This window comes from Malaya genurostris, chromosome 2 (assembly GCF_030247185.1).
Source record: "Malaya genurostris strain Urasoe2022 chromosome 2, Malgen_1.1, whole genome shotgun sequence".
NCBI lineage: Eukaryota > Metazoa > Arthropoda > Insecta > Diptera > Culicidae > Malaya > Malaya genurostris.
The window spans coordinates 122,010,987-122,027,563 of NC_080571.1; the positions used below are offsets into that span (position 1 = coordinate 122,010,987).

General features: G+C 40.1%; 1 protein-coding gene across 1 annotated transcript; it reads left to right on the forward strand.

The window, feature by feature from the left end:
- The first annotated feature begins 487 nt into the window (after positions 1–487).
- LOC131428790 (uncharacterized) lies at positions 488–1,561 on the forward strand. The gene has a single exon (XM_058592834.1). The coding sequence runs from the start codon at positions 488–490 to the stop codon at positions 1,559–1,561; it is 1,074 nt and encodes a 357-aa protein (XP_058448817.1).
- The last annotated feature ends 15,016 nt before the right edge of the window (positions 1,562–16,577 follow it).

The window sequence follows — 16,577 nt, forward strand, 5'->3', positions numbered from 1 at the left end:
AAGCTTTATGCCCGGAAACGATGATTATATGCAAGGACCTAGATGAGGTCACCTCAGCAGAGGAGCTAAGCGGTGCACTTAAGACACAGTGCAACCTGGGCGACATGCAAATTATGATCCGTCTAAGGAAAGCATATAGTGGCACACAGACCGCGTTGATTCGTCTACCAACAATTGCTGCTAACAAGGCATTGGAGGTAGGTAAAATAACGATCGGATGGTCGCGGTGTTTACTGAGAGCTGTACCGCGAGTGGAAAAGAGAGCGGAAAGATGCTTCAAGTGCTTGGACTTTGGACATCGAGCAGGAGCTTGTAAAGGCCCCGACAGATCCAAAATGTGCTGGAAATGTGGAGGGATGGGTCATGTTGCGAGAGACAGCACGCAAAAACCGAAGTGTATGCTTTGCACTTCGAAGGAGGGAGATGATCATCAGACTGGTAGCTTCAAGTGCCCTGCCTACAAGAGGGCGACTGCGGGCCAACAGTAATGGAGATAACCCAGATAAATCTGAATCATTGTGATACCGCACAGCAACTGTTATGGCAGTCAATGACAGAAACGAAGTGCGATGTTGCGATAATCTCAGAGCCGTATCAAGTTCCCCCTGATAACGGCAACTGGGTGTCAGATAGAACAGGAATGGCCGCGATACACGTCATGGGAAGATTCCCTATACAGGAAGTGGTCGAGAGCGCAAGTGAAGGCTTCGTGATTGCTAAGATTAACGGCGTCTTTGTATGCAGTTGCTATACCCCTCCGAGATGGACAGTGGAGCAGTTTAGCCAGGTGCTGGAACAATTGACCAATAAGCTAATCGGACGAAAACCAGTAGTCATAGGAGGAGACTTCAATGCCTGGGCGGTGGAATGGGGCAGCAGAGTAACCAATGCAAGAGGATACATCCTGCAGGAAGCTTTAGCAAAGTTAGAAGTACGATTGTGTAATGAAGGCTCCGTTAATACATTTCGGAAAGACGGTAGAGAGTCGATCATCGACGTCACGTTCTGCAGTCCTAATCTGGCAGCAAACATGAATTGGAAAGTGAGCGAGGAATACACTCATAGCGATCACCAAGCGATACACTATCGCATCGGCCAACGAACCCCAGTGGCGACACGGAGAAGCATTACCGATGGGCGAAAGTGGAAGACGAAAACCTTTAACAAGGACCTCTTTATTGAGGCACTTCGACCGGACGGCGGCGTCGATAATATCGATGCGACCGAACTGAAAAGAAGAATGATGATGGCTTGCGACACCACAATGCTGCGAAAATCGGAGCCAACGAATAGCCGCCGCCCAGCTTACTGGTGGAACGAGACGCTCAGTACGTTACGAGCTGCTTGCCTCAGAGCCAGGAGGCGGGCCCAGAGAGCAAGGACAGAAACAGAAATAGAGGAACGCAAGTCGGCTTTTCGGGAAGCCAGGTCCGCTTTCAAACTGGAGATTAAGCGTAGCAAATCAAATTGCTACAAGAGACTGTGTCGAGAAGCAGACGCCAATCCCTGGGGGGACGCATATCGAGTTGTGGTGGCGAAAATTAAGGTCCGTCCACCGTAGCTGAGATGTGCCCGAACAAGTTGAAAGAGATCGTGGAGTGTCACGCCGCGTCTCCATTTTGTCCGGAGTGTGAGTATGTTGAAGAAACACCAGAACATGTGATATTCGATTGTCCCCGGTTTGCGGAAGTACGTAGAGAAATGCCTGCTCTAAGGGTGGATAATATATCTGAGGAAATGTGTCGTGAAGAAGGCACTTGGAATGCAGTAAACAAAGTGGTAACACAGATACTCTCGGAGTTGCAGCGAATATGGAGAAGGGATCAGCGAGTAAGCGTCGGATCGAGAGAACTTCCTTCGTCGGTGTAGTCTTGATCCGTCGTCGGGGACAAGATGAGTAGACCACGTCATAGCATCGTAAGGATACAAGTATCGAAAACGTCGGTTTCGAGAGAACTCCCAGCGTCGGGGAACTCTCTGTCGCGGTAGGCTAGATCCTTCGGCGGGGACTAGTCGAGTAGCCACCACAACACCGACTTGTGTCGTCGGGGCGCCAGCCAACAAGAAGCTATGCTCCAACTGGAATCGCCGGACCGACCTCGGCACTCTCTCGTGTGTCCCGAGTGGTGCAACAGGGGACTCGGTGTCGGGAGAGCCTCTTTCGCCGGGGAACTCTCCGTCGGTGTAGTCTAGATCTTTCTTCGGGGATTAGACGAGTAGATCGTGGCGTAGCACCGTTAAGATAGTCGGGGCACCAGTGAACCGGAAGCCATCCTCCAACCGGCATCATTGGATCGACCCAGGTATCCTTACGGTCGGGCCGTGGACGGGTATCGAAAACGTCGGTTTCGGGAGAACTTCCATCGTCGGGGAACTCTCTGTCGGTGTAGGCTAGATCCATCACCGAGGACTAGTTGAGCAGACGCCACAACACCGATTCGAGTCGTCGGGGCATCAGCGAACCGGACGCCATGCTCCAACCGGAATCGCAGAGCAGACCTCGGCACTCCTTCGGGTGTCCCGCGTGGCGTAAAAGGGGAAACTCTCAGTCGGTGTAGGCTAGATCCATCGTCGGGGATCAGTTGAGTAGTGCGGTGCGACGTAGCGGCATTGGGTTGTCGAGGCGCCAAAGGTGGATCGAGAGGGATAAAGATAGAAACTCAGGAGCTCATTTTCTTCCAAACGAAGAAGTGCATGAGCACAGCCGAGATGTATATAGAGAGCAGGAGCTCATTTTCTCCCAAACGAAGAAGTGCATGAGCACAGCCTCCCCCGAAGTATTGAGCTTAGCTTAGTTCCGGGGGGATCAAGGCAAGATGTCCAAGGTGTTTTAGTGGGTAAGGTTCAGCCAGTCCCACTCGCTGGTTCACAATAGCGGTAGCTTGACAACTACTGAGCGCGTGAACTGGGAAAGTACATAAGTAGGTATTTCACCTTGTAAAAAAAAAAAAAAAAAAAAAAAACACACACACACACACACACGGACATTTGGCGGCCAGGGATCTCATCATGATCCAAGCTTGTACGACCACCTTTGAAGCGTTTATACCACGACACGATTCACCAAAGGCCTTTTCTAACATTTTCAACGTTTCGGAACACTTAAATCCATTTGCAACACAAAATTTGATGCACGCACGTTGTTCTAAATTTTCATCCATTATAAAAATCGCCACACGAAATTTTTTCAACTTCTTTGTATAGACGCCAAACAAAAACTAATCGTACGATATGCGTCAAAATTTGACAGAATGTGTATAAAAGTGTTGTCAACGTTGAGAGAATAAAAGTTTACCGATTGGGCAAGTGCGGGAATTTTAAAATGAAAATTTTTTGGTCATAAGGTAAATGCAAAAAATCGATTAAACAAATTTTTCGGAGGAAAAATTTTTGACATGCATCACACTTAGAGGAAGTACAATCAATTGACATATCTGCGGACGGTGAGCTTAAGCTAAAATTTCGCAAACAATCTCTTAAAGCTTAGTAATCATATATTCAAAATGACTTTCTAGAATCGTCATAGAAATACTACACAAACCTTTACATTTACACTTACAACTATAATGAGTGTTGTTTTTTTAATGTCATAATCATTTGGTCGTTTGTAAAATGTTTTTGGCAATTTTTGCCTTTCTCATATAGAAATGTTATGAAATCACTTGAAAAATCGACTAGTAAAAATTGGTCCGGAGAGCCAAGTGTCATATACCATTCGATTAAGTTCGTTGAGCTGCACAATGTCTGTACATGTATGTGTGTATGTATGTGTGTGTATGTATGTACATATGTGTGTGTATGTTTCAAATAATCTCACTAGGTTTTCTCGGAAATGGCTGAACCTATTTGGACAAACTAGAATTCAAATTGAAGGTCACGTGGTCCTATACGGAATTCCTGAATTATAGGGTTATAGAGTAAAGTGTGTTAAATATTGTACACCGTCACTGGAAGCGGCGAAACAAAAACCGTGAAAAATTTTCTAAGCTGGATTCAAAACTACACAAATCGATAGCCATTATCAGTAGTCAGCTAAGCAAACCGATTTCGGCTATCCAGGTTCCCGGTTTTCGATTAATGACGGGGGATAATAATCACTTGCTCAAAATTTTATCTTTCATTTTTTTCAGAGATTGCAGAACCGATGTTCCCAATCTATGGGTAAAATGATAGGTCTTATTATAGTACCAAAATTACTGCATATTTTCGGATACAACAAAAAAATTACATCGTAGCTTAGAGTACGATGTCAAAATCGTATAAAGTTTTCAAAATTTGAATAAAAACTAGTGGAGTTTGTACGTCATGTTAGTTGATGGTCATACGAACCGTCACCGATTATATCAGTTCTCGGGTTCAGGTGCCGGAAGTACTTACAAAAGTGGAACACACTTGTCTTTCTCGTGTTTTATTGTGTAGATTATACTAGTTAATGCACAAACATTCCTTTGGTTTCGTTCAAGAATCGACTAGAAATATTTTGAATATAATATCATATATAATATGCGAAAGGCATCATTGCACGTGGATTAAAACAGGTGGTTTTCTTGATAGTATATATGTATTTATCCGGAGCACAAGATTAATCCGTGGGAAACTATTATGGTTTCAAAGGGGTTCGCAATATAAAAATTTTGAGAATTACTGCTCTAGCAGAATTACTGGTTTCCGAATGTCCAAAAAGTATAAAAAAAAGCTTTTGAAATGGAGCTCACTTGGATCTATTTAAGAAAAATGCACCGATTAGCTTAAGGGGCGGGTAGGGTCTAACACTTTTGAAAAATCATTTATTATTTTTTTTTGTATTTTCTCATAGCAAAACATTTCAAGAATATTTTGTGAAATTTTCAAGCCTATCGAAGAAAAACTCGGCAAGTTATGGGCCTTTATCTTTGCTTATCTCATACTGCGAAGAGATAAGAGCTCGGCACACAGGTCCAAGATTTCTGCTTCGATCGACTTAAAAACTTGACAAAACATTCTTGAAATGTTTCATTATAAAAGAATACAAAAGAAAAAATATGATTTTGTGAAAATATTAGACCCTATGGCTCCCTTGAGTAATAAATTGTTTCCATTGATTTTATACACAAAAAACTTTAAACGCTTTTTTCTCGAAAGCAGGTTTTAAAAGTCCGTGTCCATCGTCATTCAAAAACTACAAAACCATTTTTTTCCAAATTTTGCACACACTTTCTACATATAAAAAACAAGACCCCAACGTTTTCCTTTTCCTTGTTTGTTACTTTGGGGAGGTTTTACAGCTACAAAATTACGAATTTTTTCGTGAAAAACCGTAGTTTTCACTTTGAACAACCACCAAAAATAAAAAAAATCAAACAGAAACGTTGGGGTCTAGAAAAACATCTACTTTATCTATACTGCTTTGATTTGTTGACTTCTTATCAGTCTGCGCTGAGATACAGTGGACACCGCAAATCATGATTTTTAAGAAGCGTTCTCAAAAGTACCTCTTCACCGACTTATTTCTCAATATTTTTCTACGAAAAGAATACAAAATGTTGTTCGAATGATGCTTTTTATCATGCAAAAAATTTGAATTTATTTTCTTGCACGATGACTCTGAAAAAAATACCTAGAAATGATGATATTTTTCATCATTTAGACCCTACCCTCCCCTTAAGTGTTATTTTCAATGAAACGTTTGAAAAATGGTGAATTTTGTTTATCTTATTGTAGAAAAATGCAGGAAAATTACATTTAAAATAACTGTAGGCAATATGAGAACGAGAAAAAAAAACAATTATAAAGAAAACACTTTAATCTCGTTTAGAGACAATTTTGGAAATAAAAAAATCTTATTCATGGAAGTGATGTTTTACCTAAATGACTCATACAGAATTGAATCACGAATGATAACGGTTAACCAGCCATCGTTGGCTACATGTTCCACGACACATTACATATACACGACTCAACTACATAAGCAGCTAAGAACAAAGAACGTGGTTATTGGCCTCGCATTCAAAATACTATCCTCACCTACTAAGCTAACTATCGAGCTATAACGCACATTCCGAGCCGAGACCAAGTAACAAAGCCATATTCGCATAAATTCTTTGTTTCGATTGTGATCTGACTACTGTCCAACATGCGCACCTTTTCCAATATTCCACTCTCTCCCAATAGCATGTTCAGACGTGGATTGAAATTGCTGCAGTCGGTTCCAACGGTTGTGTGTTGAAGCTCTATCATAAACAACGCACGTATCTATCCTCGAGATTGTATTGTAATTCGTTTCACATTTCGTTCGTTTCAGTCAGCAGCGTTTAGTTGTAACAGAATGTACAGACACTGATGACTCCATCATTCTCTCTAATCAGGTTTTGTTCATAGGTGCGCATATTTAGCCTTCGCTTCCTTCAGTGATTGTAGATAGAAAAGGAATCCTGCTTCGTAGCATAAACATTACATATTTTGTTTTGCGCTAATTCCGACAGTTCCCAGTTTGATGCCACCACTTCGGTTCTGGTACCTGTTTTTTTTTATGGTTGACCTATGTCAGTTAATTTTTATCGCATTCTGCGGAAGCTACTTTCGCCTTCACGTTATTGAGTAACCTATCTTCGCTCTTTTGTGTGTTTTACATAGTATGCGACAGATTCACGCTAGAGGTATAGAACCGTAAATTTCCAAACCTCACTGGCGCCTCACTGAACAGGACATTGTAATTTGTTTTGTTCTCCTTCTTGAAAGTTTTATTTTCTTTGTTGTACGTTGCTGAATCGTTAGAGGTGTTTATGTTTAACATTTACCTATTGAATTGTATTTCGTGCAACGACGAACATTGGTGAAGTTAATGCCATAAAATACATCGCAGAGTAAGGGTTACATGATTTTGTGACATTTGATTTATTATTTTTAATATCCAAAACAGGACAACCTTTCAACCCCTCCACTTTAAAATTGGGTGAAAAAATTTACACATATGCGAAAATTACGGTTGTTGATAGTCAAGAAAGAATAGTTAAGAAGATGGGATAAACAAACATTAGAGAAATAATTTCTTCTTTTGTCATTTTAGTGTATTTAGTCATCCTCTGAGGGAACATTTTCGCGGTTTTCATTACATAGTTGCATTTGCATGTCATTATTTCAATCTGTTTTATCCCGTTAGATACTGATCAAATTTAAAATTTGCTCATTTGAATTAAAACAGGTTTTTTAAATTGTTAAGACGTAGAGTCGTACTCTACGTCTTAACAATTTAAAAAAACTGTTTTAATCCACCTGGTGGTGCGATGATGCCTCATATGATACATTTTCTTCTATATACTACTGTAGAAATTCCCCAAAATGCAACCACTTAAAAAAGTTTAGAAAAGAGTTTTGAAGATTTCTGTTGCACATTTGAATTTAAGTTAGTGAAAATCTATTCAATCATATGTGAGAAAGTGAAGAAAGTTCCATTTTATCACATTTGATTTGTATTGTCGGTACTTCCGGAACCGAAAGCTGGATATCGGCATAGTGACATTCGGTTCATTCAACCATGTACTAATATGACCTACACATTTTTTTACGATTATCTATGACGATTTGAATTTTGGAAAAAATGTACCGGTAGTCGGACTTGGATAAAATTCAGCGAATCATTTATGGGACTATCAATCGTTTATTTGGTTACAGACTTTCATGGTATACAAACTAGCCAATGTAAAGATGTAGTTTATGAACAGAGTATACCTGAAGTTGTTGTTTTTATACTGAGCACCCTACCTCCGGAACCAAGGGTTTGATCCGAATGAAAATTGGGATATTCTAATGGCATCTTAAAAACTTCCATCTCCGAGAAAAGTGAATGACATTATTTTCATATTTTTAATGCATTATTTCCACATTTTTGACGCATATCACCCTGTGATTCCGGAACCGGAAGTTGGATCCAAATGAAATTCCGGAATTTTGTATGGCACCTTGATTTAAATCTAAGCTTGTGAAACTCGGTTCAACCATCTTCGAGTAAATTGAGTGACATTCATTTCTCATTTTGACGCATACCATCCTGTAATTCCGGAAGCGGAAGTCAAATCCAAATGATATTAAGGAACTTTGTATGGGACTATGAGACCTTTTATTTGAATCGGTTCAGCCATCTCCGAGAAAAGACATTATTTTCACATTTTTGAATCTAAGTTTTTGAAAATCGGTTCAGTCGTTTCCGAGAGTGAGTGACAATATTTGTCACACACACATACACACAGACATTTGCTCAGCTCGTCGAACTGAGTCGAATGGTATATAACATTTGTTCAAAAGCCGGTTTTTGCTGTGATTGTATAGCCTTTTTATATGAGAAAGGCAAAACAAGTCGCTGAAAATTATTATTGATATATGAATGAATATTCAGAAATTTATATTACATTGAATGGAAAAATATATCTGATACTGGTTTTTTCCACTTATATCGAATTGGCACTTTCTAGTCAAACAACATTCTACTGAGCAATTCCAAAAATGGATCGCAAGTCATCAGACTTCACATATTCTGGTTTGGATGAAACTTGAAAAAAATGTCTTGTGGTCGAAACGAATCTTGAACTAGTTGTTTACTACAGTTTAAGAAGGCGCCTCGCACCGCGTTACATGCATCTTTAGGGAACTTCTAACGCGTTTTTCTTTTCACTTATATGCTTATAATTTTTCGAAAAATTTTTATTTTATGATATATAGTTAAGACTTAACTTTAATTCTTGTTCCTGCTGAAGACATAACTGGTTCACCCGTTTTGTGCCTCCCGGAAAACTAACCGCAGCAACTTGGTCATGAAGAGGCTACTTTTTATCGGAACTATGAAAGAATTTTTTTTGTACGTTGTAGTACACTTGATCAAACACTGAAAAATAAATCTCGACAGCTTTCACTAGATTTCCGGAAAACATTTTTGAAATTGTTCTTTTTTTTACGCGCATGGTTTCTCTTTAAGGGCTTTAAGCTTGATTTTTTTAAACATTTCTCGACGAAGAAATTATTCTCGATATATTTATATATTTCGTTGAATTGCGAAAAAAGTTGAGATCCTTTTTTAAAAATTTTATTTATTTTCGGATAATTTTCTCAGTGTATACTTTTGAAGTGTCCATATAATCTTCTTCCATTTTGGTTTTGAACATAATTTCTGCACAGTTGATAGTTTTCATATTTATTTGTTTATTTGTTGTAACGACTTAATGAAGAAAGACACAATTCAATGAAAACTTGAGTATTTTAGATTTCATGTCTGAATATCTCATGTACAGCTTTATCTTGAACTGTCATTCCTAAAGTGTAGTGGCATCACGAGGGTTTCAATCCGCTGTCATGGCGGTTAGGCGAGTTTGGGAGCTACTGATTTAGGGGATAGGTTCATATGACCAAATTAATTGCTTCCAATTTGTAAAATCGTGTCCTGTAGTTTAATTGGCTATTTTTAAAAAGAACTTGAAGCTTAGTAAATGCATGTAAAATGCTTTAGCTTTGAATTCTTCTTTTTCAGAAAGATGCTCACAACGTTCAATGCTGCTTCTTACAACTAGTCAAAATTATTCAAGTTATTGAGCTATGTTAAACATTTAACATTTTTTCCTAGTGTGTAATCTTCTAGAGTACCAAATTGATTTCCTACTGCTCTCCCGGGACAACTTTTTAGTATAAATAAAAGTGTTCGAGTGATTATGATTTGAAAAAGGTGCGTGCCAAAAATTCATGTGCCCATTTAAAAAATTAATCTTTAGTCGAATCGGTCTCTCTATCTGTGAAAATTTTATGGTTTCTCATACTGAAGACGTATGACAAGTGTCATCCAAATCGTAGAGAGCCAATCCAAATTTTTCTATCTTTTCTGCTGTTAATTTCTAGAAATTCTATGCAAAAAATCCGTGCTCTGAAATGTATCCTAGAACCGGATGCATAGTTATGAAATATTTGTTGGATTTCAACATTTTTAAAACAGACGCTAGACAAGTACAACTCGGAAGGTATTCGTAATTAGGTTATCATAATAAATAAACACCGTCAATAATTTACATAAAACGTATTATTATTCATCTGCATTCTACCCAGTGCACGCGAGAAAGCAATGGAAAACGTTAGAAAAACGTTTAGTTATTTATGTTTTTGTTTTGAGTTTCGCTGCTATGCCCTCTCTTCCATTGTCTGCCTTTCACAATTTTTACTAGATCACATTTGGTGTGTTAACGGAAAATGAGTACATAGCAAAACAATACGAATCGTCACAGCGCGTAAAATCGTCTAAAGCCGCAAATGTTTGCTAACGGATAACGCTGCCAGGCTGTGGGGGTAGGGCGTGAAAGCATGGTAAAAGAGGAAGCCGGAGAATTAAAGTCGAGTCACCGAATCGGGCACATGATGATCAACAAGCGTAACGAAAGTGAACTCCCATCGCAGATCGGCTTGACGGCATTGAACGTTTGGCAGTTGAAGTTTGACGATGATTTCGTTTGCGATGAAAGTATTAAGCGAAATGGCATCGAAAATGTTTACCTTAGCTGAAGGAATATTTTGAGAATCTTTTACAATACACATATTTCTTCTTGTCGCAAAAATAGGTGAAATGAACCATTTTTAGTTCAATGAAGTAAACTTGGTCGGTAATTAGTTTTATTTGTGGGGATTGCTCTTTGAAAAGCGAGAAAAATTAACATTTTCTTTATTTTAGTATACAGGAAAAGAAAATGGCTGGTAAATTTTACTCGATGTATACGTGAAAGTAAGTTAGGACTATTTTTAGGAATCATTAGTATGTTTTCAGAAGAAAGGACATAAAAGGAAACAAATTCCTTAAAAGTAGCTCACTTCGGATATACCGGCCCACATGTTCTGATTTGGAAGCAGTGTTCAAAAGACACAGGAATGGAACTTTCATAAATTATTCCTAGATAACGGAGTCGATTCTCACAATAACCGCTTGAGCCATTCGGAAATAATTATTGAAAAATGCAAAAAGAAACCCACTTCTCACTCACTCAAAGATTACAGAATCGATTCTTACATGCTGAGATCGAAATGAAATATCTTATTATTTTATAAGTTATGCACATTCCGTACCGTCATATAAGTGACGACGCAAAAGAGCAAAGTAAATTTTCAAAACTGGGTTAGAAACTGAGCTAATTACAAATTGTAAATTGACGATTCTTAACGATTGATGACCAATATAAATATAATCGGTTGTTTGATACATACCCCTAAAACAATTTCAAAATAGAATTCACAACAGAAATGGCATTGAGTGTTGATGTAAGTATTGATCGGAAACCTTTAGAGAATTTGATTACCGATACTGGAAATCCCTTTACTAAATAAAACAAACAAATGGACCAATGAAACTTACATCAATTTTGAAAATTCTCAGCTCAATTATAAATTAATTTGTTTTTTCGATTTGAAATATATGTTTATTAAGTACTTGGCTTGGTATCCAGTGAATTTATCGATATCTGATTGTCGGACCGTAGCGATAGTGGTCGTGATCGGACCGCCATCGAACAAGTTTGCATCATTTTCATCAACCTCTTCAACCTTGAAATGCATCGACATTATCAAGCCAATTCCCATGCTTTGTTATCTTATTCACTTTTTTGTTCTGTCTAAGTTCCGACTCCGACTTTTGGTTTTGGAACTACAAACTGAAATGTGGAATCAAATGAAGATAACATGCATTCACTTTCCTCCGAGATCCCGATCATTCTATAACTTGGGTTTTGATGAAAGGTCTTGCGGTCCCCAAGAAAACTTCAATCTGAAATGTGTGCTTTTATAAACTAAGAAGTAAGAATAAGATAATTTCTTATTGATGATCAGAAAATTCTATTGACTATATCGGTTCCAGATTTCCGAGAAGCATCGGAAGTAGTGGTCCCAAACTCCAAAATGGAATTCACGTTGAATTCATAAGGATAATGAGAAAGGCATTATTATATCACTAAGTAGATTAACATAGGCTTTTCATTGGTTTAATCAACAGACAAACGAGGTTTGGTTATGCATTGTTCTTGAGCAATTCCAGAAATGCTTAGCAGATCATCAGACTCGACCTTCTTCGATTTGGATGAAACTTTGCACATGGCTCCAGTACGGCAAACCATAAGTTTTTAATTTAATTTTTTTGGTTCATTTTGAAATTATTGAGAAAAAAAATCAAATTTTTTTTCAGTGTATATTTTTTTTAGACTGCCCTATTGATTCCCTACTACTTCTTCCTCGACGCCATTTATGTACGATGTAGGTTTTGATAACTTACTTACTTACTCTTTCAGTCGTAGACCACGCAGGTCTCTGCTGTATACAGGAGGCGTCTCCATTCAACTTGGTTCCTGGCTGTTCGCCGCCAGCCTCGGTAGCTGCGAAGGGTCCGCAGGTCGTCCTCAATTTGATCGATCCATCTTGTCCGCTGTGTGCCTCTTCTTTTTATACCGGTCGGATCATTATCGAGAATCATTTTAACCGGGTTGTACTCCGACATTCTAACAACATGCCCGGTCCACCGTAACCGTCCGACCTTGGCCGTTTGGACGAGGGTTGATCCTCCCAGCAGCTGGTGCAGTTCATGGTTCATTCGCCTTCTCCACGTACCGTCTTCCATCCGCACTCCGCCGAAGATGGCTCGCAACACCTTCCGTTCAAAAACACCTAGTGCGCAAGCATTGTCCAGGACACAAGCCCGTAGAGGATAACCGGTCTAATCAGCGTTTTGTAGATAGTTAACTTCGTACGACGGCGAATTTTGCTCGATCGAAGCGTCCTGCGCAGTCCAAAGTAAGCACGATTTCCTGACAATATGCGTCTCTGAATTTCACTGCTGGTGTCATTATCGGCAGTCACCAGTGAGCCCAAGTACACGAACTCGTCGACCATTTCGATTTAATCACCAATCAAAACTCGTAATGGGTGGCTGATGTTATCTTCTCTAGAGCCCCTGCCTTTAATATACTTTGTCTTTGACATATTGATGTCTATTCCGATCCGCTTGGCCTCAGCTTTTAGTCCGATGTACGTATCTTCCATCTTCTCAAAGTTGCGTGCTATAATATCAATATCATCAGCGAAACCAAGTAGCTGGACGGACTTTCTGAAAATCGTGCCACTCGTGTCTATCCTCACTCTTCTTATCACACCCTTCAAAGCAATGTTGAATAGCAGGCACGAAAGGCCATCACCTTGCCGTAGCCCTCTGCGAGTTTCGAAGGGACTCGTGTTTATCCCCGATACTCGGACAACGCACATAACTCGATCCATCGTAGCCTTGACCAATCGTATCAGTTTGTCCGGGAATCCGTAGTCGTGCATGATTTTCCATAGCTGTTCTCGATCGATTGTGTCGTAGGCTGATTTGAAATCGACGAATAAGTGATATGTGGGCACATTGTATTCGCGGCACTTTTGCAACACCTGGCGGATGGCGAACACTTGGTCCGTGGTAGCGCGTTCGCCCATAAATCCTGCCTGATATTGTCCCACAAATTCGATTGCAATCGGTGAAAGTCGACGTCATAAGATTTGGGAGAGTACCTTGTAGGCGGCGTTCAGCAGAGTTATCGCGCGGTAATTGCAGCAATCCAGCTTATCGCCCTTTTTGTAGATGGGACACACGATTCCTTCCATCCAATCCTCCGGTAAAAGCTCGTCCTCCCAGATCTTGGTAACGACCCATTGCAGTGCTTTCACTAGTGTATTGCCACCGTGTTTTAGTAGCTCGCTTGGTAGTTGGTCAACACCAGCGGCCTTGTTATTTTTCAATCGGCTTACCACCTCCTCCACTTCTTGAAGGTCTGGGACCGGCAGTCTATTGTCCTCCGCACGCGTTCCCAAGTTCGTTACTGCGCCGCCACTTTCGTATTCCGCCACATCGCCATTGAGGTGCTCGTCGAAATACTGCCGCCACCTCTCGATCACCTCACAGTCGTTCGTGAGAAGGTCCCCGTTGGTAGCCTTGCACATATCGGCCTGTGGCACATGGCCTCTGCGCGAACGGTTCACCTTCTCGTAGAACTTCCTTGTGTCATTAGCACGGAACAGCTGTTCCATCGCTTCGCGATCTCGGTCTTTCTGTTGGCGCTTTTTTCTACGGGATACCGAGTTTAGTCTGTTCCGCGCCTGTCTGTATCGCTCCTCGTTTGCTCTCGTCCGGTGTTGCAGCTTGCTCGCCCAAGCTGCATTCTTCTCGGCCACTAACTGTTCACATTCGTCGTCGAACCAGTCGTTCCTTACGTTCGTGTCCGCCGTACCTAGCGTTGCTGATGCAGTGCTACCTATGGCAGAACGGATGTCTCTCCAGCCATCTTCAAGAGTAGCTGCACCAAGCTGCTCTTCCGTTGGTAGTGCCACTGCCAACTGCTGCGCGTAATCTTGGGCTACTCCAGCATCCCGGAGCCGCGCGACGTTCGGTTTCGGTTGGGTAGCCACCGCCGAAAGTTTTGAGCACATGCATACAGCAACCAAGTAGTGGACCGAATCTATATTAGCACTGCGGTAGGTGCGAACATTGTTGATGTCCGAGAAAAATTTTCCGTCGATCAAAACGTGGTCGATTTGGTTTTCGGTCTGTTGGGCAGGTGATCTCCAGGTAGCTTTGTGGATATCCTTGCGGGGAAGGAAGGTACTTCTGACATTCCTCGGGAGGCCGCAAAGTTGACACACCGTTGGCTGTTGTTATTCGATGCGACATGCAGGCTGTTCGGCCCGTTTACCGGTTGGTACATTGCCTCCCTTTCTATCTGGGCATTCATGTCACTTGCTAGAATGCTTAGATGGCGATTTTTGCAGACCGACTGGTAGAATGTGATGATCAGCAGTTGCCGTTGTGAGCAGTCCGGGATGAGAATCATCTTGGGTCGTTTCAAGTCCCTTTTTAAACTATCACAAATCTCTTTCCTTATTGCATTTCTCATATCGAAAAGTTAAGCTATTACTGTGAAAACCGATTTTTAAATCCGAAGGGCTGTTATATACCATTCGACTCAGTTCGTCGAGTACGCAAAGTGTATGTGTGTATGTAACGTTTTTTTGTACTAACCTTTCTCGGTCAATTTACAAAAACATAGATTCAAGCAAAGACTTTATATTAATAAGATATCCAGCTCTCACATTTTCCGACCAAATCAATAGCAACAACCTTTTTTGCGAGCACCCTCAGGCGAGTTCACTTCGAATCTCGTACATAAAAGTAAGGAAGAGAAATGTCAAATTCGTGCGCGCCAAAATAGCAGCACTGCGCACCCATACAGTTGACATGATATGTTGAATGTCAGGGTCTGATTCAAGTGAAAGGTCTTATGGTCCCATACAAAATTTCTGAATATTATTCGGACCCGACTTCCGGTTCCGGAAACATGAGGTAAAATGTGCAAAAAAAAAAAATTTAAAATTAGTGCATCTACTTTTCTCGGAGATGGCTAAACTGATTTTCAAAAACTTAGATCCAGATGATTTTTACAAACTTAGATTCAAATTAATGGTCTTATGGTTCTTTACAAAACTTCTTAATTTCATCTGGATCTTACTTCCGGTTCCAGAATTATAGTGTACAGTGTGTTAAAAATTTGATACCGTCACTAAAAGAGGCGAATCAAAATACTATCGAAAATGACCTCAAAACTACTTCGTTTGATAGTCATTACAGTAGACGGCCAAACCAACTGATGTCGGCTATCCTGGTTCCCGGTTTTTGGTGCAGGAGGCACCGGAAATAGTGCTCATATTTTCCCAAATGGATCTCACACACTCTCAGCGATGATTTGACCGATTTTAACAAACTTGGATTCAAATGATTCAAAGGTCCTGTGGTTTTTAATGTATGAATTATAGGTTAAAGTGTGTTAAAAATTTTATACCATCACTTAAAATGGCGAAACAAAAAACAAAAAAAAATCTAAATGGACATCAAAACTACTACAATCGGTAGTCATTATCTGCCAAACAAAGCGACTCCGGTTATTCTTTCAAGAATCGAAGAAAATTATTTTGAAGAATTCCACAGTATTATATATGATAGTATAATTGATATGAGAAAGGCAACATTACACCACTAGGTGGATTAAAACAGTTTTTTTTCTTTTTTCTAGATATTCAATATTTTCCCAGCGCGTGAGCAGTGTGTGTAGACTGATTTATACGACTGCTACAGTCAAACTTAGCGACTTGCTTGCTCAGAATGGGGAAATGTCACGTGTCAAAATCAGACAGAAACTTTTCGTTCTATACATTGGCAGCAGGATAGGTTTGATAATTGAACAACCACACCTCATAGTATCTGGAAACGTAATTGCAAAGTTTCGAAAACGAATTCTTTGAATTAACTCGCACTAAGCAATTTAATTGAAGCGTTTAAAATTGGAAGCACGTTTTCTCGAAAGCTCTTTATGTTTCCGTTGAAACGATAAAAAAAAACTCTGTCTAATGGTGTGATAATGACTTTTTCTTGCCATTTAAATAGTCTCATAATTACATTTATGAGGTTATGCTTGTTTATACTTACCTTACCTAACAACTATAGGCCTGGGATGTCCTTTGCTGTATAAAGCATACGTCTCCACATAACTCGGTCCATGGCTGCTCGT

Excerpts from the sequence above, each read along its gene's own strand:
- LOC131428790 (XM_058592834.1), top strand. The coding sequence starts at position 488 with ATGGAGATAACCCAGATAAATCTGAATCATTGTGATACCGCACAGCAA.